At 41.2% G+C, this 27,918-nt stretch overlaps 2 protein-coding genes and 1 pseudogene across 3 annotated transcripts; all 3 read right to left on the reverse strand.

Moving 5' to 3' along the window:
• Nucleotides 1-3: 3 nt before the first annotated feature.
• Nucleotides 4-15,323, reverse strand: LOC134640424 (uncharacterized). Its single transcript, XM_065471899.1, has 13 exons — nucleotides 15,214-15,323; nucleotides 15,001-15,129; nucleotides 14,793-14,844; nucleotides 14,375-14,507; nucleotides 14,133-14,268; nucleotides 13,916-14,041; nucleotides 13,478-13,600; nucleotides 1,566-1,688; nucleotides 1,438-1,489; nucleotides 924-1,056; nucleotides 705-840; nucleotides 503-628; nucleotides 4-404 (listed from the first exon to the last, which is right to left on the reverse strand). Exons 2-13 carry the CDS (start codon nucleotides 15,085-15,087, stop codon nucleotides 270-272), a joined length of 1,362 nt encoding a protein of 453 aa, XP_065327971.1. The 5' UTR covers nucleotides 15,088-15,129; nucleotides 15,214-15,323; the 3' UTR covers nucleotides 4-269.
• LOC134639630 (glutathione S-transferase-like) lies at nucleotides 5,152-11,401 on the reverse strand (annotated as a pseudogene).
• Nucleotides 15,324-17,169: 1,846 nt separating the features above from the next.
• Nucleotides 17,170-27,741, reverse strand: LOC134639597 (serine/threonine-protein kinase ICK-like). 2 transcript variants are annotated; one of them, XM_063490873.1, is made up of 14 exons: nucleotides 27,563-27,741; nucleotides 25,005-25,273; nucleotides 24,786-24,840; nucleotides 20,925-21,046; nucleotides 20,746-20,825; nucleotides 20,496-20,628; nucleotides 20,223-20,394; nucleotides 19,644-19,811; nucleotides 19,179-19,562; nucleotides 18,818-19,032; nucleotides 18,530-18,672; nucleotides 18,241-18,357; nucleotides 18,048-18,155; nucleotides 17,170-17,933 (listed from the first exon to the last, which is right to left on the reverse strand). In XM_063490873.1, exons 2-14 carry the CDS (start codon nucleotides 25,103-25,105, stop codon nucleotides 17,782-17,784), a joined length of 1,950 nt encoding a protein of 649 aa, XP_063346943.1. In that variant the 5' UTR covers nucleotides 25,106-25,273; nucleotides 27,563-27,741; the 3' UTR covers nucleotides 17,170-17,781. The 2 variants fall into 2 exon arrangements, with proteins under 2 accessions (XP_063346943.1, XP_063346944.1); XM_063490874.1 differs by lacking the exon at nucleotides 27,563-27,741 and adding an exon at nucleotides 21,561-21,594 and having other exon boundaries at nucleotides 25,005-25,059.
• Nucleotides 27,742-27,918: the final 177 nt, after the last annotated feature.

Here is a 27,918-nt window from a genome sequence, read left to right on the forward strand (position 1 = left end):
GTGTTTCTGTCAAATGTATTTATTGCTAAAGAAGATTACAGAAGTTCTTTCCATGTTGTTGTGTTGGTGCCTCGTCTATCTTCACGTATTTACCTGCCTCTTAACAATAAGAGTTAAGAGGCAGGTAAATGATTATCTGCCTCTTAACTCTTATTGTGTTGCTTGTCCTTTAAACTAATTAAGATTTTATATGTAACTGATTTTAGATGTAACTGATCATAATCACGCTGCCTAATGAGGAATGTAACAGATCTTTTGTAGCGTTTTTCTTAAAGTGGCAACTTGAGGTTTAAGACTTCCACAACATTTTTCAAGTATTTTTCATCTGGCGGCGGCTTCCTCTTGCTGCCCGGCTGCAGAAACCTGCTGATGGCGGGGATTTGTGTCATCCTGCCCTGAAAGGACTGGAAGGAATAACAAAAAGATGAGTGTTTCACAGCACTGGGCGTTGGCTATCTCATTGAACTTGTTGTTGATTTATTTTTTGTTGAAACACGTTTACCTTGATATTGGGGAAGTCTTTCAAAATGTCTGGAAATTTCTCCTCCAGCATCAGGGTGCATTCAACAAGCAGCACATCAGCAAGGCTTAGTTTACCTCCCACCAGGTACACGGGTCCAGTCAGAGCCTATTTTATGACCCCTATTTTAGCAATGATCAGCAGAAACTCAGGTTTTTAAACAAAACAGAATCAGTTATTTTACCTTTTCATACACAGGAAGGTATCGCTCCTTCGCTTTGCTTTGAATGTTGTCCAATTTGGGTTTGGGATCTGGGGTGAAGGGGAGTATCATAATCATTTCCATGAGGTCTATCAATCCCTCAGAATACATGTTGATCCTGAAGGAAAGCATAATAACCTATTTAAATACAGCTATGATGTAAGACAAACACTTTATTACAGTTTTTTTTAAGGACCATACATGACTCGTTCTTTGGGATCCTTTGCATGCAGATTGTACTTCTCTGCGATGTAATTCAGGATTGCTTTTGTCTGAATGAGCTTCATGCCATCCATTTCCACCAAAGGGACCTGTTGAAACATGAGCGCCCCATCTTTGGAGCAAGCACAACAGCAGCAGGTAAAGCAGGTTTGCACTCCCAGTGGAAAAGACCAACACAATTTGTTTTAACGCGCATCTTTGACTGTAGATGAGAAGATATTAAGAGACGTTTGCATACAAGCTGCTGTCTCAATCTAGATTACATAACGTGGCTCTAAGACCATGGGGTGGATGGGAGGGGGGGTTCAAGCGTGACTTGGAGGCAAACCACAAAAACTCCACCCACAGTCATGAGTTCAATTTTAAACGACTTAACAGATTAAAAAAAAACAAAAAACTTTTAACCCCTCCGTGATTCCTTGTTTGAACCTTTAGTTTAATGTTTACCCAGAATAATCCTATCTCTTGCATCCCCTGAATGCACCCATCTCACCATTAAGGAGTTTTTCATACTGCTCCCGAGTTGTCAGAATCACTTCATCAAACTGCAAAGAAAGTATTTCAAATCAGACTTGCATAAAAGCCAGCAGGTCTTCAAAAACTAACACCTCCTTCACTTACCTCGACTTCTGCAACAGTTAAAAGCCAGCGGATTGACTCCATCTTCCCTCTCCCATTGAAATAGTAAAGCACAGGTTTTTCAGACATGGCTGTTGTTGCTGTTTTCTTTTTGTTTTTTAGGGCCTAAAATCTGTGACGCAAAGTGAAATCACAATAAACCCACAAGCAGCTGCATAAATGTGGAAGCTGTGCCCCTGAGTGTGCAGTTTTCATACCTGTGCGCGCTCAACTTCTGCGCAGAAATGCAAAAAAAAAAAAAAAGTGGAACTAAAAGTTAATCTTACGTAACATTCACAGCGCTCAGGGTTGTTGAAGGGGTGGAGTAGGCGGGGAAAACGCGTGAAGGCGCTGATTGGGCAGCTTCAGCCAATGCAACCTGCTTATTTGCATTTTGTCGCTAACCATCATGGGTAAAACAGATACAGATTTCTGTTTTACTGTTTAAAAGAATTTTACCGGTGCAGCTTCTATTTATAAGATGAACCAGACAAACTGTACGGATCGTGATCAGGACTTTGAGTCTTTAAACCCTCATTGTGAACAGGTTTTTTCTGGAGGGCTATAAAATATGCTAAGCGACCGAGCATTTCTGGATGTGAGGGCGATCTGGCTGCGACATCTGTCACCCCATTGATCGCTAGGGTTGATTCGGCTGATCTGGCTGGCTAGGCGGGTGTCCCCTTCCTCCCTCACCGGTCCATGTGTGTCCCTCCCGACGCCCAGCGCTCGGTGGCAGCGGACGATGTCCCCCCCCGGCGGACGACCATCCATCGGTATACCAGTAGCTGCGCTCCCCTGCTAGAACCTCCAAACAAGCTCAAGGCCCATTTGTAGGAGAAACGTAGGGAAGTCAAGCTCCAAGCTTCAGACACATCCAAATGCGGCGCTGCACGTGGCAGTCTGCCTTCCTTTTTTTGTTTTTGCAACAAAAACAAAAAAGGAAGGCAACTCTTCTCAAGTTTTTTTTTAATTATTATATTTTATATATATATATTTTATATTTTTATTATAAGAATAAGAATAAGAACAACTTTATTTATCCCAAGGGAAATTCTTTTGTCATGTACATGCTCAAAGCAGCAGGAGAGACAGAGGAACAGATGAATAAGATATAAGATATACAATATATACAATAAGAATAGTGTACAGTAATATACAGTAGGATAGTGCAAGACATAGTATCGGATAACTCTAACGAAGTAATATACATAACTAAATCCTGGTGAATAAATAACTTAACTATCAGTGCAGGCGATTCTAGAAAGTGACAAAGTATTGTGCAATAGAATAAAGGGAGTAAAACAAATATTCAATAAGTACTCTTGGGTAATATTGCACGGTCTGGGAGGGAACAGAATAACATAGGTAATCGTCTCAGGAGAATCACCTACAGAGTGAGGAAGAGTTAAAAAGTCTTATTGCCACCGGCACAAAGGATTTCCTGTGGCGGTCAGTTCTGCATTTCGGGGCAATGAGTCTTTTGCTCCAATGGTCCATCATGGGGCCGTGCATGGGGTGGGAGGGGTTGTCTCCTCTCAGACACCTCCTCCAGGTTCTCAAGTCTGACACCCAGGACAGAACCAGCCTTTTTAATCAGTTTGTTCAGCCTGTTGGCATCAGCTGTCTTCACCCCACTGCCCCAGCACACAACTGCAAAGAACACGACGCTCTCCAACACCGAGTGATATATAATTATATATTATATATTATACACAAAAGTTTATATTGTAAATAAACATTCATGTTTTATGTTTATTGTATATATTATTTAAAAGGTTATTTTCTTTGTTTTGTTTTGTTCTTGTAGTTTTTTTTTGAATCACTGTTGTATATGTAAACTGTTGTACATGTAAAATATACAGTATGAGGGCCTCACTATGCACCTGTGGCACTTTTACTTTATCTATCTATCTATTCAGTTTTCATGTAAGCATTTATTTGTGTCTGTGTTTGCACTCATCCATGCTTGGGTTTGGTCTGTATGTGATATTGTATGTTATTGTGTATGTTTATGTGTTTTTAAATGTGTGAAACTTCATAAAACAGAGCTGGATGTCACATTTCAGACATTTGCCTTTTGGACTACCTTCCCAGTACCTTCCATCTCACTTCATAAAGCCCTCTTCAAGCTCCCAACACGGCCACATATCATCACTTACCCACACACATTTACATGAACATGTGTGTCCTTTAACTGACCCTTGACCTCCTAACTGGTACTCAAGCCTAATTCTCACTCTCATCTAGTTCGCTTTCCACACTGAGGGAATGACCCCCAACTGTCCAATCACATTTTTTCCTCCCATAAAAAGTATTTTCTGCAGTTTGCTACAAGTTCAGTTGGTTTGCCTGCTTATGTATCACTCAGAGCTCTCAAACCATTTCCCCAGAGGTTCTCCCTGTGACCCACGTCCCTGCAGTTATCCCCACAAAAACCTTTCAACAAACCTAAAACAGAGTCACCAGGATCAGAGTTCAGAAGCACTGCTTTAGCGTTGCTGCCCTAAGAAAGGCAGTCTAACTGCATAACATTGCTCTGAGGCAACAAACTAAAAAGTGTTGTGTTAGAAGACAAAATTCAATCAAAATGTGTCTTTAAACAACCAACGACACTTCTTCAGATGTTCATATAAGTGCACATAATTTTTTGATACAGTTATTTCAATTTAAACATGCATAAAAAATAATATTAGTCTTAACAGTAGCTGCCACTGCATCTAGTGCTGATTTGGTCCCTGAAAGGATCGCTCCACCCAAGGGTCAAAGGTCAAACCCTCTTTTAGTCTTTATTTTACTGAAAAGTGAGGTGACTTGTGTTGTTAAATAAAAATTAATTAATTAATTAATAGCATTTTAGGGGAAAGTGTTCTAAATAAAATTTAAGTTTGTTGCCTGAGGGGGCGGAGCTCTGTTGCTCTTAAACACAAGTAATAAAATTTTAAAATGGATCCTGAGACAGACTGGAAACCAGGCGACACTTGATGGCTGTTGCATTGCCACTGCAAGGACTGTAGGGGTTGCAGTGGAGCAGTACAGAAGAAGTCAGGAGAGGTACAACAGTGAGTTTCTAGAACAGGGATAGGGAACTCCAGCCTCGAGTGCCGGCGTCCTGCAGGTTTTAGATATCACCCTGTGTCAACACACCTGAATCAAAGGATTAGTTCATTACCAGGCCTCTGGAGAACTTCAAGACATGTTGGGGAGGTAATTTAGACATTTGTATCAGCTTTGTTGGATCAAGGACACATCTAAAACCTGCACTCGAGGCCTGGAGTTGCCTACCCCTGGTCTAGATCCATCTGTAACACAAGGTGGTCTCATAGATTGGGGCTGCATTTGAGACAGTGGCGTTGGGGATGATGTCAAAACTGATGGAATTATAAACACAGAAAAGGACTGTTAGATTTTGATCCACCAAGCATCTGAATGAGTCCTTTAATATCAACATTTATTTAGTTCACATTGTTAGAAAAGCTCACATCCGTTCTCATTCTCATGCTGTCTGTCCTGTTAGTGCAGCATTTATCGACACGTAGGCCTGCAGATATAACTGATCCCAAACATGCTGCATGATAAGGAACAGATTTTACTGAGATGGCAATTTGGACTGGAAGACTTCCGTGACAGGCTTTGCATAGTTTCATCCAGCGGTAGCTTCCTCTTACTGCCTGGCTGCAGAAACCTGTTGATGGCAGGGATTTGGATCATCCTGCCCTGGAAAGACTAGGAGGAAACACTGGGAACTGAGTAAGCGTTTCACAGTACTGAGTTTTAATAATAATAATAATAATATGAGTCATTCAATATAAAATTAATCAAATCTCAAAAAAGCTTCCACCTGAATCCCTGAGAACCAGCTGATGTTTTTTTTGTTAACCTCTGCATTTGTGTTTGTGTCCTTCTGTCATATTAACCACACATTAAAATTTGGGTTACATCCACTACGGTCTTCAAAGTGTACTTAATGATATATTAGTGGAAAGCCCTATAACCAAGAAACATTAAATATTACAAATGTGGCATTTACTGTCAACATATAGAAAATACCACATAAAGATTTAAGATATCATGTCACACTTGACCTCTGACCTCCCTTTTAACGTCAGCAGAGTGATCTGAAAGGTCATAAGGTGATAATAATACTATATAGAGCTTTTTAAAACATGTTTCTTACTTCAATTGTTTTTATTTACAGCATATAGAGAACAGTTTAAGGGAATTTTAACTATCACATTACTTTGGATTTCTGACCATTTCAAGGTCAAATAAGCTCAAATTTTTATCTTCAAAACTGCACTTAAAAGTTTGCTGCTTTTGTTTGTATTGGCAACATTTAACAAAGACTTTTATATGACCTTTGATCTCACTTTTACATTTCACCAAATGCATTATGTCTTTAATGAGCTGCCTAGTTTTTTAGAAATATACAACAATAAACAGTAATATACAATTATATTATATAAGCTCAAGTTATTCGTGTCCAGATATTTAAAAACGAGTAACTCTGAACCATTACCTACTCCTACATTTTAAAAAAACTTCCTGGACTTTGCACTTGTTTTTACTGCACTACAAACTTCTTAAAGTACATTTTAAAAGAAAAAAACCAAATGATTGCATACAAAATACAATACGACTCACTTAAAAGTAAATATTGCCCACTGAGTGAGCTGCTTTGACAGAGGTTGTCAGGGCTCAGAGGCCCGTGGAGTGAAATGGATTCATGCGCAGAACCAAAGACCGGAGGCTTGAAGTGATTTGCAAAAACAAAAACTTTTATTTACAAGAATTCCTAACTTAGATACTCAAGACAAAAACAAGATTAAGCTTTGTGCAAAAGCGTGGTGTCTGTGAAGTGCGGGGCTTAGGCTAAGCATGGAACTGTCAGGTCACTAAACTGCTGAGGGCTGGAGTGGGGCAGGTGGAAACTGTGGCAGACCAGGGGCACTGAAACGAAGGAGAGGATAATCAGAACAGTCCAAGGAGTTGTGAGAGTTTCCCCATTTTACAAGCTGGGATGGCTTACGTGTTCGCAGGCGGGGATAAGCAGGGAGGCAGGCAGGTGAGAATGGCAGTTTGCCTGAAAAGGATTAAGCAGCAGCTGACCAGAATCCAGAAGCGAGGCTATGGCAGGGTTTGGATGACTCGTCATCCAAACCCTGGAGACAGGAAGAGAAAAGTAAGTAATGCACACTGAGAGATGCACAGAAACATGAGGCTGTGAACTAACTGAGGTGAGCAGACAATCTGGCAAAGACTCATTGTGTGCGCTGCTCCTAAATACTGCCAGAATAATTGCCTGCAGCTGAGGAACGGGGAGGGGCAAGAAGGGCTCCACCCAGAGGAGGAGAGCTGATGCTGTGGAAAGTTACTCAGACTCGCCCAGACCATGACAGAGGTTTGTGCTCTGGGAGTGGTTCTCATTGTAATTTTGGTTTATTTAACAAAAATATGCAAAATTTGAAATTTATATTCTGACATAGCAGAGGGTAACCACCTCGGTGTAGTTAAACGGTCTGTAACTTATTAAGGATTCATAAAATAGAGATACAAATTCTCATGATGTCTCTAAATATACTAAAGTTATTGTAGAAGTTGATTTTGAGAGGACGGGGTGGGAGGCACTGATTTTTCTTGGAATGCCCCGTATGTGCTTCAGTTTCACAAGGACAGGTGATTCGTTGTTTTGTTGAATCATATCCAACCCTGTCACTGTTACCTTAATGTGGGGAAAGTCTTTGTGAATTCCTGAAAATCTCTCCTCCAGCTCCAGGGTCCATTCAGCCAGCAGCATCTGCGAGGCTTAGTTTACCTCCCACCAGGTAAACGGTCTGGTCAGAGCCTGAGAAATTTGCCCAAAAATATGCATAATGGCCATTTTGGCAACAATCATGTTTTTCTAAGCAAAAAGAGTCAGTTATTCTACCTTTTCATACACAGGAAGGTAGCGCTCTTTTGCTCTGCTTTGAATGTTTTCCTTTTTTTTTTTTTTTTTCACCTGTCCCATTTGGTTCTTTTGCCATCAGAATTATTGTCTAAAGGCGAAGAAAGATGCCCAACGGATTTACTTTACCAAATGGACCATCCCAGCCTTGCCGTAATGGTCCATTTGATTTACCTTTTATTGTTTATTTTATTTTATTTATTTATTTATTTTTTTTACTTGCTAGATACGGGACAGGGGAAAAGAAAAGGGAGAAAGAAAGAGGGGGAAGAAAAAAAAACAGCGAAGAAGAGGGACGGGGATAAAGGGCAACAAACAAAAACCAACAAAATAAGCAGACAAAAAATACATATATCGATCACCTGGATCACCTGTTGGGAAAGAAAAAAGAAAACAAGCAGAAGAAAACGAGAGTAATAGAATAAACAACATCACAATGATATATGGGAATATAACACTAAATACTTAATATTAAACATTATTGTGCAGCACGTAAGATCGACAGCGCACAGTGTGCTTTGAGGTAGGAGCCAAAAAGGGTGTAGTTTGTGTGTGTGATCACCTGTGTGTACACCTGTGAGCATGAGCGCGCTTGTATTTAAAAGGTTCCTTAATGTAATGATCTGCTAGAGGGTGTGGGGGGCCACAGTCCCATCCTCCAGGGCATGAAGCAGGTATGGAGGAGATCAAAACTCCAGACATCCAGAGGCCCCCAGAACACAAGAGACCAAGGAAGACCAACAGAGGGGCAGCCGCGCCACTATCCCAGAAAGAGCTGAGGAGAGTCCCAGATGAGGGATCACTCAGCAGCCGCGGAGCAGAAGCCAGGGGGGGTTGCAGTGACGTGCCCGTGAGCTCCGCCGGCAGCCAGCTGTGCCTGAGTGACCGAGCCCCAGGCCGAGAGGCCGAGGGCACCCCACCCCCGAAGTGGCCCGAGCGAGCCCCAGGTTCCAGGCCCCGATAAGCAGCCACCAAGGAGTGAGCCGGTGTGTACCCGGACGCCCACCCCCGGTGTGGTAAGACTTGACTTAAGCGGTCAAAGAAGTGCAGGAGACTGATGCTGTCCAGTGTAGCAAGTGATTTATTCACCATTGTGTGACCCAAACAATATTTACAAAGAAACAAATAAGAAACTCAACTCCAAATGAACTCTGTTCAAATAAACATAACTGAACTTAAGTCAACAGAAATTAAGGTCAAACTGCACACAGCTACACTGACCTGAACCTTTCCTCTCATACACCCGAGTTCTTCTGCTTAAATAGTCCACTTAACCTAACAATTTCCCTACTGGACTATTCCATTCAGTAGGTAGGTAAGATAAACATAATTATATTCAAACCTCTACTACTCTTTACTGGCAACATAAACTCTATGGTGTAATCAATACATACTACAACAATAAATCTATTTATCCCTAAACACTCTAAAATCAACTTTATTAAATTACAAGAGTTCTTCCCCTCCTGCACTTGGTCTCTTCCTGTGACCTCAGATGAACCCAGAAGGTATAAAGCAGGAAGTAAAACTACATTTCCTCCTTTTGTTGCTAGAAGACAGGTAGGTAAGGTAAGTTCTAAGCAATACAAATTAACAGTTGAAATAAAGAACATGTTAACTTAACAAACTTGTAGGAATTGACGTAAACCAAGATGTTATATTATATAATCTGTAAAAGTGCAAAACATAAACAAACCCGGGATAGTAAATGTTTGCCTATTGCAGAAAATATGGTTAAACCAAAACAAGAATGTTAACTAAGAATATGGACAAGTGGTGTTCTCACCCACTTTGTCACACTCGGACACAAAGAACCACCAACGCACCGATGTCTGAGGGCGTCTGCCACCGGCAGGGGAAGTGGTGGGGGGAGATAGGCCTCCAAACCTTGGAGGGCCTGAGATGTCCCCAGAGAGGTGGCGTCTGATACCCAACCTGACATATAGACACAGACATACAGGCACACACAAATACAAACATCCATTCCCACCCTCATGCTCTCATAGGCAATTACTCCACACTCAACCAACGTGGAGACAAACATAAAGAGACGCTGTACACACAGTCACACTCCCCAAGCGTACTCTAAGAACCGGGTCTAGGTACCCTTGCCCCTGGAGGGGGAAACTGCACCCAGACCCAGGTGGTGTTACCCTTTTCCCTGCAGTGGGGAGAAGCAGACTGCCCCGACTCCGCAGCAGCAGGGAGGCCCCACACACCAGACCCCAGTCGGACGGCCAACTCCTCCTCCTAGCCCCCCCGCTCCAGCAGGCCGCAGAGACCGGGGGTGTGAGAAGACTCCAAACCTCCCTCTACCCGCTCATATGTAGTGTTGATGTATATGTGTTCTAAGGTGCAATTAAAACCCAGGAGGGCATGGAGCTACCTGCCAGAGAGCAGCAGGTAAGCGCATAGCCCCTCCTGATAGCCCTCAATGTCTACGTGTATTTAAAATTGAGAGGTGGGCAACGACGCCAGGGGTGCGGTGTACACCCTGATGGTAATTTGGAGTCCGTGTTGTGAGCCCACCCCCAAGATCCTATATGAATGTGTTATGAGAGTGTGAGTAATGTGAATGTCTAAGTTGTGAGATAAAATTGAGGCAGAGGCAGCCAGAAGGGGACAGAGGGGGGGGATGCCTCCTCTGCACCCTGGTGACACACCCCTACCCCAAGGCCCTGCATGTGTGGGTGATTGTGGTGGAGCGGGAAGAGGGAGGCAGCTGGAGATGGGGAGGGAAGAAAGGGAGGGGCAAGTGACCCCTCCCTGGGGCCAGCTCCCCCGCTGACCCCAGTAGGCACCCCCATACTCTGCAACCCGCCAGGGAAAGGGGGCCCAGGCCCATCCGGACCAGGGCCCAGTGCAGCAGCGCCGCCCGGCCCCACAGAGCCCGGGACAGCCCACCCGACCCCACTACAGAGAAAACTGCACCCACCCCATCATCCACTCATCTTCCAGACTACACAAGACAATAGACGCCCAGGCTGAGATCTTCCTCCACCTCTCCTATATCTCCCCCTCCTGCAGAGAGAATTCCTGAGGAGAGGAAAGCTCCTGCAAGATGTGACAACCTCCCCCACCAGTTGAAGAGTCCCCCAGGTGGCTCGATGCACTGGCGGCGCCCTGCGCCAGGACTGGGCCCCCAGTCCCCATATACCCGGTCTGTAACTTATTAAGGATTCATAAAATAGAGATACAAATTCTCATGATGTCTCTAAATATACTAAAGTTATTGTAGAAGTTGATTTTGAGAGGACGGGGTGGGAGGCACTGATTTTTCTTGGAATGCCCCGTATGTGCTTCAGTTTCACAAGGACAAGTGATTCGTTGTTTTGTTGAATCATATCCAACCCTGTCACTGTTACCTTATTGTGGGGAAAGTCTTTGTGAATTCCTGAAAATCTCTCCTCCAGCTCCAGGGTCCATTCAGCCAGCAGCATCTGCGAGGCTTAGTTTACCTCCCACCAGGTAAACGGTCTGGTCAGAGCCTGAGAAATTTGCCCAAAAATATGCATAATGGCCATTTTGGCAACAATCATGTTTTTCTAAACAAAAAGAGTCAGTTATTCTACCTTTTCATACACAGGAAGGTAGCGCTCTTTTGCTCTGCTTTGAATGTTTTCCAGTTTAGGTCTGGGGTCTGCACAGAACGGCAGTGACAGAGTACATGTTGATCCTAAGGAAAAGCTTAATAATGTATTTAAATACAGCCACAATATAGTATCAGAAATTCTCTCTTTATTATTCCATGATTATTGAAGTGGAGCATACATGACTCGATCTTTGAGGTCCTTTCCGTGCAGGTTGTGCTTCTCGGCGAGATGGCTTTTATCTGAACAAGCTTCATGCCATCAATTTCCAGCATAGGTACCTGTTGAAACATGAGCGCTCCATCTGCAGAGTAAACACAGCAGCGGGTGAAGCAGGCTGGCACACACAGGCATAAACCAATTCATCTTAAACGTCATCTTTGACTATAGATTAAACCTTTACCCACACAAACTGCTGTTTCATTCAAGGTTAATATACACATTATACACCGCACGGCCAAAAAACAAATTCCCTTTGGACTCACTTGAGCTTTGATGAATTTGCTGTGGCATCATTTTAACATTCCTATGCAATGTCAAAACATATATTTCCATCTAGAGTTGCATTAATGTTTTTGTACGGCAGAAACAGATTCTTAACAGGGTTAACGTGTGTAGGTTGTAGGTTGAAGTTTAAAAATTAAAAAAAAAATGTATATGTGACGTGGGCAACGGCCATAAAAGGGTCCAACCACGCTTATTGTTTTAGCTTAAAATAGATTTGAGTGTTGCATTTTTACTTGTTTATTTTTTTTAATATTGTTTTTTTGTCTTTAAACTAAAAGTTTCGTCATTCTTACCTTTGTTCCCTGTTCGCTTAGTTTTTGTTAACTACAATAATCTCAGTGCACTCCAGTAAAAATAATTCAAATCACAACAACTAGTGTAGATACAGCATATCTGGAAACTGACAATTTTTGCTTTTAAGCTGTTTACCAAATTATATATTTGCATTACAGTTTTTAAAAAAAGATTTAAAAAAAAGGCTTGCAGTGCTGAATATAAGATAAGATAAGATAAGATAAGATGACCTTTATTAGTCCCACACGTGGGAAATTTGTTTTGTCACAGCAGGAAGTGGACAGTGCAAAAGTTATGAAGGACAATTAGAATAAAATAAAATAAGAATAAATACAGTACACAACTGTACAGAATAGAATAAAAATATAATACTATATACAGTAGAATAAAATAGAATAAAATATACAATAGGATAAAAATAGAATCGGTCTTATCGGTCTTAATGCGATCTTAATCTTTTATTAAAGGTTACAACTCAGTGTGAACCATTACCTAAAAAAACTGCTGTTTCATCCTAGGTTGCACTTTAAGTGGGATAAGGTTCAAAGATGAAAAACAAACAAAAAAACAAACAAACAAAAACCCAGTTATGTGACAAGATTTAGCTGATTTAGTTAAAACGGATGCATTTTCTTTAAAGAATTCAGGTATGTTCATTTATTTTTTGTTGTTTCATTAAAAACTAAAAGTTTGCCCACTTCTAGATTCTGTTTTCAGAGCTCAGATTTATTTAAATATAACAATCTTGTCTGTAATCAACTCACAGTTCACCAGTTTTTCATAAAGCCTCCAAAAACACCTCATTAAACTGCCAACATACCACATGTGGGCAGCATTGTTTGACTTTGTTGTGCATGTTCTTCAGTGTTGGTAAATTAACACCAGGTTGGTCCGCACCTCATCTCTACTTCAACCCTCCTGCTTTAAACCAGCTGCTTGCTCAGTGATGAGAAAATTACACTTCCCTTTTTCTTGTGATGCGTTCATGGCGCAGATGTCAATGAAGCGGTACTCGGCACCTATAGCTAGCGCTACAGAAGGGTTTCAGACTAGTGAAGGCCACACTCACTTCCACTTACATCTCTTGGGGCCTGATATTTAAAAGTACAGTGAGAAGCAGTAAGATTTAAGAATCAACTTGAAATGTCTGCAACATTTGACATGAAACAAAGGAACAGGAAATATTGGTTTCTGGCCATAAAGTGCCGGTCAGTCAATTGTCCACTTAATTTTCAGCTTCTGAAAAAGGGAACTGTCTACTGCTCAGTGAGGTGGTTTAGTCAGATTATTAAGAAATGTTTTCCCATTCTTTATTTCTTTGACACAGAAATTTATTATAATTATTATTATTATTTTTTTTAAATCAGAACAAAAACACAGTATCTTCAAATATTTTTGGAAGATCAACATTTATTTATTTCACATTGTTAGGAAAGATCACAGATCAAGATTCATATGCTTTCCATAGTGTTAGTGCAGCATTTGTTTCCACGTAGGCCTGCAGATATAACTGATCCCAGTCATGCAGCCTAATGAGGAATGTAGCAGGAATGTAATGGATTTTACTGAGGTTATATTTTGATCTGGAAGACTTCTATGACAGCCTTTGCATAGTTTTCACCCGGGGGTGGCTTCCTCTTACTGCCTGGCTGCAGAAACCTGTTGATGGCAGGGATTCTGATCATCCTGCCCTGGAAAGACTGTGAGGAAACACAGAAAGCTGACTGAGCATTTCACAGTACTTGGTTTAATAATAACTGCCATTCCATGTATAAAATAAAGAAAAAACAAAATCTAAAAAGAGAACCTCTTACCTGATTTTTTTTTTTTTTTTTTAAACCAAAACTTTATTTATTAAAGATTGCAAAATTGGACCTTTATACTCTGAAATAGCATGCATGCCCCAGAAAAAAACCCTGTAAAGGGCCTGTAACTTTAAAGGTAAATACAAACTTTCATGGTGTCATTAAAAAACCAAGTGTTATGATAGAAGAAGGTGTTTCTGTCAACGTTACCTTAACAGCAGAGAATTCTTTGAGAATCCCAGCAAATTTCTCCTCCAGCATCAGGGTGCATTCAACCAGCAGCACATCTGCAAGGCTTAGTTTGCCTCCCACCAGGTACACGGGTCCGGTCAGAGCCTGAGAAGTTTGTCCAAAAACACATAGCACGTACTTTAGTTGTCAGAAACCATTATAATCATCAACAACTCATTTTATTCTGTTTTTCTACCTTTTCAAACACAGGAAGGTAGCGTTCCTTTGCTTTTTTCTCAATCTCTTCCAGTTTGGCTGTGGGGTCTGGATTGAAGGGCAGCACCATAATCATTTCCATGAGGTCAATCAGTCCCTCGGAGTACATGTTGATCCTAAAAAAAAAAAATTAAAAAAAAAACAACAAAAAAAATTCTTCAACTACAAGGCAGACTATCTTTATTATGTCTGATAAATAAATAAACAAATAAAAGACCATACATGACACGGTCTTTGAGGTCCTTTCCATGCATGTTGTACTTCTCAGCGAGGTAATTTAAGATGGCTTTTGTCTGAATGAGCTTCATGCCATCGATTTCCACCAATGGCACCTGTTGAAACATGAGCTTTCCATCTGCAGGGTAAACACAGAAGCTAGTAAAGCAGGGTGGCACTCCCAGGCATAATAATTCATCTTAGGCTACATCTTTTTAGTTCATGACACTCCTGAAACCTTTTGCCCACAAAAACTGCTGATTCACTTTAGTTAAAAGATAAAAATGTGGAGAGTGGCCATAAACAGGGTCTACCCACGCTCATGATTTTAGCTTAAATCCTCCCCCCCTTTTAATTCATGTCCGTTTCATTCAGTTTTTAATATTTTAGCTAGGGGTTTTGTTATTGTTTTTATTAAACTCACCATTTACGAGTTTTAAATACTCTTCGCGGGTGTCCAAAAACTTCTCATCAAACTGTGAATATAAAAAATTTAGATCAGTTTCTGGGACAGTAATAATATGTAAAGCCTGAACTTTGAGTGCATTTTCATTATTCAGCTGTAACGTTTACCATGAAATAACAAATGTTACAGCTGATCAAGTCTGCAGGTCTTCAAAAAAAGCACTTACCTCGACTTCTGCGACTGTTAAAAGCCAGCGAATAGACTCCATCTTCCCTCTCCCATTGAAATAGTGCAGCACAACTCTATCACCCATGATTGTTGGTTATTTTTTTCCAAGACTGATAAATCCGTGAACCTGCAAACAACAATGCAATCACAGTGAAATATGAGCCGCTGAATGAAGATGGAAGTGATACTACTGGATATGAAGCTGTGATACCTGCGAACCTTCCGGCACTCGTGGAGAAGTGACTGAAGCGAAGAGAGAAGCGCAAATAAAAGTTCAGCTGTTATATAACACTTATTGAAGTCCAAGGGTTGGACGGCTGGAGGATGAAGGCGGGGAAACCTGTGAATTCTGTGATTGGTCAGTGCCCACCAACACAAGCTGTGAATGTGCTTTGGTAGCAAAAAAAGAAAAAATTCCCAAGATGTTAAGATTAGTTCCTCCCTGTTAGTGGTCCATAAAGTCAGCTTTCTTTCTTTCCAGTTTCTTTAAGTAGTCTTCAGGAATAGTTCTTCAGGCTTCTTCTTCCTCATTCAAAGCTCTTCTTTGGATGTTGGCTGCCTTTTGTTTGGATCTCTGTCTGCTGTTGAGGTCTGGGCTTTGGGGAGTCCAATCCATGACTCATAGTGCTCCACTGTGTGTTTTTCTATCCAGGTTTGCTTTTACTGCATTGGCAGTGTGTTTGAGATCATTCTCTTGCTGAAAAATGAATCAGCTACTAACCAGATGGTATTGCATGGAGGATCAAAATTTCGCAGTCTTTTTCTGCGTTCATAATTCCATCAGTTTTGACAACATCACCAAACCATGAGACCACAGTGTTTTACAGATGGCTGTTGTATCTCTCTCCTGACCTCTTAATCCCTCTGCAACCCCTACAGTCCTTGCGGTGGTGATGCAATAGTCTTCAGGTTTTTCCTGGGTTTAACTGTGCATTGACTACACCTGGTGGGCTGTAGATAAAGGGCTGCCCTAAGTTGGCTTTTTTTTTTCTTTTTTAAGGGCGGGGCATTATTTAATCCATGTTTCTTAAAATTCTGGTGTCAGTCTCCACATTAATGCTGGTTGTAGCAGTGCATGCTGATGATGAGTTCCAGTCCAGCTCTTCTGTAATTTGGCATACTTCAGCTTTTTCTTCCTGTTTTCTTTCCTGAGAAAGGCTTCTTGCCACCCTTCCACTGAGACCATTTCTGATGAAGCTTCATTGATTAAAAATTGGCTTTTTACTGAGTTGTCTGTTATATGTAAACAGAAATCTGGCTTATCCCTCAGCTATGTCCCTTTTTTTTGATGCTTTAATGATTCATAGGTCAGTGTTAAAGTGGCTTGAGAAAAAGAACATTCCTGTTAAAAAAATAAAATAAATAATAATAATCAGCCAACTCCCAAAGAAAAATTTGGAAATGCCTCCAGAAAGCCTGGAGAACTATTTCTCAAGACCACAATAAAATAATAATAACATCTGGCTCCTTGTAAGCAAAATATAAAGAAAAGAAGGATGTTGCAAGACGTTTGCACAACACCGTACTACTTGCTATTAAGCCGTTTGCCAAAATATCTTCAAGTTACAGCTGAATAATGAAAATGGGCTCAAAGTGCAGAATGTCTACTTTAACATGAGGCTATTCACATGTAGACTGGAGCAAAGGTTTAGGACATGCAGTTCTTCAATATCCCGCCTTCTTCCTTTTAAAGCAAGAAAACAGAATTTGACAGGTACAGCTGTGAGCTGTCATACGTTGAATAGGCTGACGATCTGAAACAACAAGGAGTCAGAAGAGCTCTCTGTGCAAGCGAAACAGGTCATCCTTAGGCTGGAAAAATAAAGCAAATCCATCCAAGAAGGTAGGAGTATAAACTAGTCACACCAACTGATGGAATATTTTAGTTAAACCCCTTGAAAGCTTCAAGCAGAATCCAATTTTGAGTTAAAATGATGAAAACTGTGTCACTTTCCAAATATTTCTCAACCTATCTGCTTTAGTATTAATAGCTGGATTAATCCCTGACAGAGTAATCCAGCAGCCAAGCTGTGCTCATCCTGCAGCAGCTGTGGGCCTGACATGGAAACTGGGCTGACAGGTAATAGTTACATTTAAAAGAAATACTAATAAAACGTTTTAATCGACTACAATTGCTTCATAAAAGAATAAACTGTGCGAATACCAGTACCCAGTCAAAAAGTTTAATTGTACTTGATAACCTGCATTTCAATAATTACACTCAGTTTGGCCAAGAGGGGTTAAATGTGTTACTGAACAGGAACGGATCTATACAATGTCACAACCCCTTGAATTGCATTAAAATTCAGTGACATAAAAAAAAGATAACACATAAATGACAGCTACCTGATTGGAAATGCAATCACTGTAAAACAAAAGAATAATCATGTAAAAAGAACAACATAACTACTGTACAGAGGCAAAGTAACTTGTCAGCCAAAAAAAGTCACAGTGAATAGCTACAGTATGCATATAATGTGTACATGTGGTAAACAACAGATATGATACAAAACTGCGGATGCAACCTCTGCAGGACGTTCAGCTCCAGAAATGCAAAATAAAACACTGATGAGCAAATCTGGGCTCACATTTTGGCAGGTTGCATTCTACCTGTTTACTTAAATATTTTACATATCACAACATCCATGGTATGCACGGCAAAACTGAATTTATTGCTGTGTAAGATTTATGTACACATTTTGATTATAAAAACGACTACGCCTACTCTTTGGAGAGAAACAGTTCTTAGGGCACAGATCGGAGGTCCGGGGCGAGGCCACTAGCGGTGTCCGTATTTGGCAGACCAGTCTGTTCGCCCGTGAATAGTCTGCAGCGGCGGGCGAGGCAGCAGACCCGGGGTGCTTTTGTTGGTCGGTGGCATGTTGGCAGACGCGTTCATCTGGCTCCGGCCAGACCGCCATGTTGCATAATCTGAAACGGCAACAAAGAAACACGAAAACGGGTTTTGAAGGCAGTGTTTTTTTCCCCTTTATAAATTCCTTTTTTAAGAACTGGGTACTAAAGAAAGCTCAGATCTGTGCTCACTTGATGCTGTTGTCTCCACTGAATGACCCTGATGCCCTCTGTGACCGGCAGAGTCGCTGTCTTTTTTGTAAAAAGATGGCATGTATCCACCTGGGATTGTATTTGTGCCTGATAGTTAAAAGCAAAAGCCCATTACTTTGAACCTCTTTAACAACAACAACAACAAAAAGTGTAAAGATTACAGTGAAGTTACCGTGAGCGCCTCTACTTGGCAGAGTCCCTCCGAATGGAATACTACTGCTGCCCCACAGATGGCTTCCAGTGAAGTCTTTACTGGCATTTATGGCCACGTTCTTCTTTGTACTAATGCCTGAAATGGACAGAAAGGCAATAATAAATATTAGATTCTTAAATGGGCAACATTTAAGAATAACAGAGCTGGGTAAACCTATTAACTGAGACCCAACACTATAGATTATTTTTTAAATTAAGCCCATCCCCTAATTCTGCTGAGCTATATATAAAAATACACTGTTTATTACCAGGTAAATATCTCGACTGCCTCAGGTAATGCTGCTTAGCAGAGGCAGTTCTTGATGGCTCTTGATAGGATGCAGTCTTGTTCAGGTTTAAAGGTGCATCTTCATTTCCAGTGGGTCGGCTAAAATCCAGAATATTTCCATATCTGTGAGACAAAAAAGTGGAGGGATCTGAATAACCAGCATGCACATAACTAATAGACATTACAGCTCTGTGCAGCGGGCTTATTTGGGAGTATTTTGTTTGGGTGTGATTAAGGTGCAAATGTCACAAACAGATCAGAGCCTCACCTGCTCAGCGTGCCCTCTCCCTGCCTCGACTTCTGTGTAGAGAAGTTACTTTTCCCAAGAATACTTATAGACGTCAGATCGGTTTCTTCATAATCGTCCCAGTCGTCACCCTTGAGGTGCCCTGTGCCGTGGCCCCACCGCCGCCGCCCTCCTCCTCCTTTAGGTTTCAACTGATAGCTCAGCAGGTTTGCATTTTCTGGCTCCTGCCTCGTTTGCTACAACAAGATTGGCCAAGAATATAAAGACAATGCAACAGCTTGTCTTTCAGCCTTTCAGTGATTAATTTATTCTGTGCTCTACATTTGCTCTACTCAGATGTGGAATAAATACACAGATTTTTCAAAGCATTTAGGAGCCTCACCTTGCTCTGGAGAGTCTTGTCAACGATGTAAGGAAGATGGCTCTGTGGCGTTCCCTCAGTCTGCTCCTGCTTCAGGATGTGCTTTGGCTGCTGCTGCTCTCGCATCAGCTCTGTGTGCCGCTGGTACGCTGCAGCCTGGGCGGCTGCTGATGCAGGGGAGTGCTGGACCTGCTGAAGAGGCCTGGAGGGCGAGCAGTGTTGGTTGGGAGGAGGAGGCTGGGAGGGGGGCACAGGCTTAAGCAGCAGAGGCTGCTGCTGCAACATCTGTTGAGACTGTAAAGGAGTCTGCATTGGCACACGGCTCGGCTGAGGCCTGCCCTGCTCCAAGATCTGCTGAGGCGTCCCCAAAGCTTGGCCAACATGGAAGTACGAGTACCTGAGAGCCTGTGAAAAAAAAAAATGTATTTGTTCTCTTCGCTAAGCTGCACAGAGTAATGGAAATACCAGGACATCAAATCAGACTACCTGGGCAGAAGCTGGTCTCTTCTTGGGATCCCACTGCAGCAGGTCGGTCATCAGATGGATGGCTTCAGGACTTGCATTTGGGATCAGTGTCTTCAGATTACTGGGAACACACTGAGGCCAACGGAAATTCATAGCACTTGCCAGCTGATATCCCTCGGGCCAATCATTCTAGAAGGAGGAGTCAGTCCATGGTTCACGTTTTGAGAATTGAAAAACTCAGAAAGCTTCACATTCTCGCTGCGATGCCAACAGTAGACATGATCGCGCCCACTCAAGCCTGTCCTTATGATTCCACCATATGCACCATAGAATGTTTCTAAAGGATCCCACAAGCAGTTCTCAACACTAATAAGCACTGACTAATTTGACAGAAGTCGACTCAAACTGCACACAGTAAATAAGGAGGACTCGAAGGGTCTTTTTAAAAGACTCTTTTTTTTAAAGATGGCTCCTCACACTGTAGAGTTTCAGTGAGGTGGCTTAAAACTATGATTTCTGATGTGGACACCAACTCTTGTTAAGTAACACCTTGTTTCTCCCAAACTCAAAATGTTTTTGGCTCTGTGTGTGAATAACTACCTTCTTTGGTGTACCCAAGACTTGGCAAATCTTGAATATGGTGTCTACTTCACTGGATCCTGGGAAAAGAGGCCTGAGGGTATACAGCTCTGCCATAATGCAGCCAATTGCCCACTGGTCTATAGGTGAACTGTAGGATGTGGATCTGAGGAGCACCTCTGGAGCTCGGTACCTGGTCCAAAAAGAAGAGTAAGAGGACTTAGGCATCCTTCAAGTACATGAGAACTACGTTTGCTCGAAACAAACAAACAAACAAACAAAAAATCAACTCACCATCTAGTTGAAACATAATCCGTGTAAGGCGGTCGAGATCTGATCTCTCGGGCAAGCCCAAAGTCAGCTATTTTCACCAGCTCTGGGCCCATGCACAGAAGATTCTCTGGCTTCATGTCCCTGTGGAAAAAACCTAACCAGAGACGCGTGCATGAGCATCTCGCCGGATTGAAATGCCAGGGATGCAACATTCAATGAACACCCTGGAGTAAAAAAAACAAAAAAACAAAACAAAACAATCCAGACGTACCATGTTTATGAATGAAGGCGAGCCCCTGAAGTATCTGAAACATGATATTTCTTACAGTAGATTCAGGAAATAACCGGGTCCTGCACAAAGAAACCATTCAAAGCTGGATGAGTACAGAAACAGCAAACCTTACTCAAATACACTTTCAAATATGGAAATACCTAAATCACTGCACACACCTGTCTTTCATGAGCTGGTACAAATTCTCCTTCATGTACTCGAATATAAAGTACAGGTGATCATTTTCCCGAATTACCTCCTTAAGCTTGATCACGTTAGCATGGTTCAGCTTCTTTAAGGACTGCAAGAATAAACAAACAGGTAGCATTAACACAATGTGGACTCCATAAAGCCAAAGCAGAGGGAGAAATAAATGAATCTAAACATGCTGGGCAACACACAGAGGTCACTGCAGCACATTCAGAAGCACACCCTACAACTACCAAAAAATCCTTGTAGGTATAGGTAGGGTGTAGTTTGGAGGGTGAAATGCTGCAAAGGTGGGATTTATGCTTACAATTTTAAAAAGGGGGGGAAAATATGGAATAAATAGAAAGCAGAATGGAGAAATATACACTTTCCCATGCACTGGGATGGTATAGGTTTAACCATGCTATATTTTAGTAAGGGGGAGGAAAGCCATAATGGGTCTCAGATTTCATGATAGCATGCTGTAATTATAAATCTACTCAGCAGGACTCAAAGGAGCAGCATGTTCTACTTGTGTTTGCTGTATCAAGGTTAAGCTCTAGAAAGGGGTGTGTGTAGGCCGGGGTGGGGAACAGAGCTCAAAACCAACAGCACACAAGAATCACCTTCTGCTCTTAGAGCTGGTGTGTGACTGTTGCACTGTGAGGAAATTTAGACAGTAAAATACTGAAATGGTGTGAAAAACAAACAGAAAGGCATTCATTGATTTCACAAATGGCCTAGCATGTAAATCATCACTACATTACCCATAAAGCAATAGCATATATACACAATAACATTAAGAGTATTATGAGCTTTCTAAACAAAATAATGAAAAATAATCAACCCAAACTGAAACACTAGCCACATGTGAGAATGCTTTTCCTTATTTTGTTGCAATGGATGTTGTTATTCATACCATAATTTGATAATAATGAGATTTAAAAGTAATCCTAATATGTTTGATTTGAGATTTTTTTTTTACTCTTGGCTGTACATGACGTCAGAGTGAGTGTATTTCCAAATATGGTTCTCTCAGACACACAGCAACCCAAACACAACTGCTGTTCAAAGGTTTTTCATGTGGAGCAGCAAATCAGAAGGAGAGTGTCCATAAAAGGGAAGGACAGTAGAGGCATTATCCTGGGAGACTGCACTAAAGCGCAGTATGTGGTAAATATGGTTAATTTTTAACTGTAAATCCTGAAGCGCTAGTCACGTGTAATAACATCATACTTTATGGTCATGTTTGCAATCAGTGTTTATTGATGTACCTGCGTGCAGTGCAGAATGTCTTTCTTGACATCATGAATTCAAAAATATTGTCACTGGGTGATATACACCCAACTGATACTTTATTAGGTACACCTTGTCAACTGCTCATTAACACAAATAACCATCCCGCCCCTCGATTCTCAGTAGGATATGGCAGCAATTAATTCAATGCATTGAGACATTTGTTGAGACGATCTGCTAATGTTCAAACTGAGCATCAAGGCCACAGTAAGACAAATAACCACTTGTTACAACCGAGGAACGCACAAGAGAATCTGTGAATGCACAAACAGATGCGCTACAGCAGCAGAAGACCACACCGGGTGCCACTCCTGTCAGGTAAGTGCAGGAAACTGAGGCTACAACCTTGAACAATGGCAGCTTGGAAAAATGTTGGCTTGTCTGATAAGTCTTGAATTTTGCTGCAACATTCAGATGGTAAGATTTGAATTTGCTGTAAACAACATGAAAGCATGGATCCATCCTGCTTTGTACCAAAGGTTCAGGCTGGTGCTGTTGGTGTAATGGTGTGGGCGAATCTATACCACAAAGAACTTGAAGTAGTTCTGGGGTTTCAACCTGGTACTGGGAAGGTGTAACTAATGAAGCCAGTAAGTGTATGTAAGTAATATTTAGACTGTGAAGTAACTTCAAGAAATATACAGTGAGGTGAAAGTTTTAAGTTTTGTTAAGGATAAAGACAAATCTTGCTAGCTATGAAAGGACCAATTGATGTTTTCTCTGAGTTGTGTCATATATGTGCTGTTGCCACAAGGGATGTTGTTATTCATACCATAACTTGATAATAATGAGATTTAAAAGTAATCTTTACATGTTTGATTTGAGATTTTTTTTTTTACTCTTGGCTGTACATGACGTCAGAGTGAGTGTATTTCCAAATATGGTTCTCTCAGACACACAGCAACCCAAACACAATTGCTATTCAAAAGTTTTCCATGTGGAGCAGCCAATCAGAAGGAGAGTGTCCATAAAAGGGAAGGACAGTAGATGCATTATCGTGGGAGACTGCACTAAAGCCCAGCATGTGGTAAATATGGTTAATTTTTAACTGTAAATCCTGAAGCGCTAGTCACGTGTAATAACATCATACTTTATGGTCATGGTTCCTGTTGCAATCAGTGTTTATTGATGTACCTGCCTGTAGTGCAGAATGTCTTTCTTGACATCATGAATTCAAAAATATTATCATGTTGAATTTCATGAGTGGTATACACCCAACTGCTACTTTATTAGGTACATCTTATCAACTGCTAATTAACACAAATACCCTCCTCGATTCTCAGTAGGATATGGTAGCAATTTATTCAATGCATTCAGACATGTAGACACAGTTGAGACAATCTGCTGATGTTCAAACTGAGCATCAAAGTTACAGTAAGACAAATAACCACTTGTTACAACCGAGGAACGCAGAAGAGAAGCTCTGAATGCACAAACAGATGCGCTACAGCAGCAGAAGACCACACCGGGTGCCACTCCTGTCTGGTAAAAGCACGAAACTGAGGCAACAGTTCTCATTGGCTCACCAACCTTGAACAATGGCAGTTTGGAAAAATGTTGCCTTGTCTGATGAGTCTTGAATTCTGCTGCAACATTCAGATGGTAAGATTTGAATTTGCTGTAAACAACATGAAAGCATGGATCCATCCTGCTTTGTACCAAAGGTTCAGGCTGGTGCTGTTGGTGTAATGGCACGGGCGAATCTATACCACAAAGAATTGAAGTAGTTCTGATGTTTCAACCTGGTACTGGGAAGGTGTAACTAGTGAAGCCAGTGAGTGCATGTAAGTAATATTTAGTCAGTGAAGTAACTTCAAGTGTCCAGTTCAGAAATATACAGTGAGGTGACAGTTTTAAGTTTTGTTAAGGATAAAGGCAAATGTTTCTAGCTGTGAAAGGGACAATATATATTTTCTCTGAGTATGTTAAATTCTTCAGGACTATTTTGGATGGCACAAGCATGACAGGGGTCAAATAACGTGTCCTAATGCACATCGAGCCAGAACCAGCTGGCCACTTTGGTTTGACTGATTATTCCTGTGTAGTACAGCATAAATCAGTTTCTGCTGAGAGTCTTCAGTGTGCAAAGCTACCTCTTTCCCTCATCTGCCAAGGAGGACTAGTAAAATAAAAACAAAAATCTACAGGACAAGCACATTTACATGTTTTAAAATCATAAAAATGACATCTTGTGTCACATATAAATATAATTCTGTGTATTTCATTCAGAAAATAAGGTACTATGTTAAAGCACAACAATGCTGATCAATTCAAGCCTGGATACAACTGAAGAGGCTGCAAGATATCCTTTAAGGATTATGTGTTCAAAGTAAATTTGGTAGGTTGCTTAAATCATTTTACCCCACCAAGAATGAAGAATTGTGTTAACAGGGAACAGCCACGTACAGCTGAACAATAAATACCAGTATACACAATTCCTGCCCAAATCAAAAATGCACCTGCACCAGATCACTTAGATTCAATGTTAAATTTGGGTTGATTTATTTTCCATCACTCACTTTAAAATGTTAAACTTTTCAAAAATGTAAGCTCACCTTCACTTCACGGAGGTTCATGCATTCTTCCCAGGAGTAGAACTTCCTTTTCATTCTGAAATAACACAACAGAAAAAAATTAAAAAAACAAAACAGCCTGTGTCTTGGCTTACAGTTAGCTTTTCAAGTCGAGACCAAATGAAATCATACTATAGCTAAAACCAAGAAGGAAAAACATCTATCACAGATTACAGAGAAACACAATTTTGTGATACTCACTTCTTAATGGCAACTAGTTCCCCCGACTCCAGACTGCGGCCGAGGATGACTGAGCCGTAGGTGCCATCCCCGAGCTGTCTGATGGTAGTGTATCTATTCATTATGCTTGTCCTTCCATAGCATTGTCAGGGGGCAGATAATAACAGGGTGGAAAACAGAGATGTGTTCGCCTCCTACTGCTGAATGCAACCAGATTTTCCTGTGACAACAGCAGAAGACTACAGGCAGAGGTGGAGGACTCATTGTGTCATGGACTTCTGTCCTTTGAGCTGAGAAAGAAAAAAAATAAAGAGACCAAGCATGAGTTCACTCAGCAAAGGATCCACAAACTAACCACTGAGTGGGACATTATTTCTTTAAGCCTTTAAAACTTATCAGTCAGTGATGGGAGACAATATTAAATCTGCAATGCAATTTCTGAGTATATTTTCCACAATATATCCAGGTACAGATATACTGACCAAAAAGTCACACAGATAGTTAAGAGCCTTCATTGGTTAGTTACTGCAGTAGAGTCTGAACTCTGGAACAATGCTAAAAGGTCGTGCGATCTGATGAATGCTCCAGAGTGATGGATGTGATGCATCGAGGTAAGAAGAGAGGCAGGTGAAGTGATGCACCCACCATGCATAGTGCATACCGTCGAGATTTTCAAGTGACCAAAAAATGAGGCCAGCTGACTACTTGAATATATGGATTAAAAAACAAAAAACATGAATTAATTTTTTTTCCCTTTCCTGATAGCACACCATTTTCGGAGATGATAATACTAGGATATTGAGTAGTTCAGGGAGGAACCCCGGTGAGAATTTTTGGGATGTGCTGGAGAAGACATTACACAACTGTCCGCCTCTCCCATCATAAGCGCAACATCATAGTGAAAAAGTAATGCAACTCTGCATGGAAATAATTACGACACAGCGGAAGCTTGTAGAAACATAAACACACCAGCTCACTCATATATCTTTTATTGAATGCATGCAATTTATAGTCACCCTTCCATCCCTTATTTAATAGAATAGAGGATTTGGAATAAAAAAAAAAAAAAATCATAACCCTCGAGGTCAATGTGTTATACCACAGAAAATTTAAGTCCAACTCCATCAAGATGTGACTGAAAGACTTGCATGCTTTGCGTAGTTAGTTTCAGTTTCTTCCTTCTATACAAAGGCTTTTAGTGCCAAAGTGCAGCATAACAAGGTTTAAAAATAGCTTTCTTCCAGCAGCCATCACTCAAATAACCAAATCATAGTTTTGCTATCCTAGATGATGCTGTGTAGATTCTCAATATCAGCATCAGAGAACATTAGAGGGACAGCTCAGGTTGAGATGGAGACAAAGTTAGAGTGGCAAGGCTGAGATGGTTTACACATGGGCAGAGGAGGGAGAGTGGATATATTCCATAAAGGATGCTGAATATGTAGCTGCCAGGAAGGTGGAAAAGAGGAAGACCATGGAAGGAGTAATGAATGTAGTGAAGCAGGACGTGCAGAGGGTTAGTGCTGGGGTGGTAGAGATAGGATAAGGAGGAGGCAGATGATCTGTCGGGCGCAGCTGAAAGAAGACTTTGGGCAAAATATTCTTTGGACTGAAGTAAAACTAACAAAAAAAAATTCATAAAAATAACGTCATACCAACAGTCAAACATAATGGTCATAGTGTGATGGTCTGGGGCTGCTTTGCTGCTTCAGGACCTGGAAGACTTGCTGTAATTGATGAGACCATGAATTTCTGATATCTATCAGAAAATCCTGAAGGAGACTGTCTGTCTGTTTTGGAGTGGCCCAGTCATGGTCTGGTGTGAAATCAGATTAAGATCATGCATTTCAAGCATCTCAAATAGGCTGTTCATGCCGGAAAACTCTCCAATGTGGCCAAACTAATGGAAGAGGGGACAAAATTCCTAGACAGTGATGTGACAGACTCATTGCCACTTATCACAAACACTTGATTGCAGTTCTTGCAGCCAAGGGTGGCACAACCAGTTATTAGGTTCAGGGGGCAATCACTTTTTCCACACAGGGTCATGTGGGTTTGGATAGCTGTGCTGTTTTACCCTAAATAAATGAAATCATATTTAAAAACTGCATTTTGCATTTACTCAGGTTATGTTTGTCTAACATTAAGCTTTATTCATGACCTAAAATGTTTAAAATGATAATAAATAGAATACAAATTAAGAAGGAGGCACTATTTTTTCTTTCTTTGTAACAGCACAGTATCAGGAAACTGTGATTATATTGGCCAATTTATCACCAATCATTTCAAAAGAGGGGTTCACATTATGTTAACCTACTGGCAAGAGCTAGCAAACCAGCTACTGTTTACTGCTTTGTTCACTGGCGTTGTTCAGACTGACTGGATTTAATACTACAACAACCCCCTGTGAGTTTGTGGTTACATTTTAGCCAGCCCTCTGTCAGCTAGCGTGTTTGAAATAAACATTGACCGCATTGTGATGCTGCTGGTGGCCCAGCTGCTGACAAGCCATCAGAGAAACAGTGGACTGAATGGGCTTCTTACTCAAAATAAAACGACGAGCAGCACACAGCGCTTACCCTCCTCGCGTCAAACCGCCAACAGCTCATAGCCAGTCATTCGTAGTCGATGGTAAACAAATGGCTTACTCCATTAGCCCGCTAACTGTTACCGTTACACTCCGAATAGCCGCAACCAGTGTGCCCAACACACACCGTAAATAAATCTCCAGCTAGGCCCCTTCCTCCCTTCCTTCCTTCCTCCCTTCCTTCCCTCCTTCCTTCCTCACAGAGATTATCAAGATCTCGCGTTGCTGTGAAAAGACCCTGCGGTTTAATTTCAACAAATCACAGCAGTCCTCCTCTCATCCCGTCGTAAAGATGCTGGAGCGTAAACACCAGCTTTTATGTATCTATATCGCTTTTAACGAGTGCGG

Source organism: Pelmatolapia mariae, linkage group LG13, assembly GCF_036321145.2.
Source record: "Pelmatolapia mariae isolate MD_Pm_ZW linkage group LG13, Pm_UMD_F_2, whole genome shotgun sequence".
In the NCBI taxonomy this organism is placed as follows: domain Eukaryota; kingdom Metazoa; phylum Chordata; class Actinopteri; order Cichliformes; family Cichlidae; genus Pelmatolapia; species Pelmatolapia mariae.

Excerpts from the sequence above, each read along its gene's own strand:
- LOC134640424 (XM_065471899.1), bottom strand. The coding sequence starts at position 15,087 with ATGGGTGATAGAGTTGTGCTGCACTATTTCAATGGGAGAGGGAAGATG. Across the intron at positions 629-704 it reads ACCTTCCTGTGTATGAAAAG|GCTCTGACTGGACCCGTGTA; the intron begins GTAAAATAACTG and ends GTCATAAAATAG. Across the intron at positions 405-502 it reads AAGACTTCCCCAATATCAAG|TCCTTTCAGGGCAGGATGAC; the intron begins GTAAACGTGTTT and ends TATTCCTTCCAG.
- LOC134639597 (XM_063490873.1), bottom strand. The coding sequence starts at position 25,105 with ATGAATAGATACACTACCATCAGACAGCTCGGGGATGGCACCTACGGC. Across the intron at positions 21,047-24,785 it reads TGAACCTCCGTGAAGTGAAG|TCCTTAAAGAAGCTGAACCA; the intron begins GTGAGCTTACAT and ends TTATTCTTGCAG. Across the intron at positions 18,156-18,240 it reads GCCAAGTAGAGGCGCTCACG|GCACAAATACAATCCCAGGT; the intron begins GTAACTTCACTG and ends TTTAACTATCAG.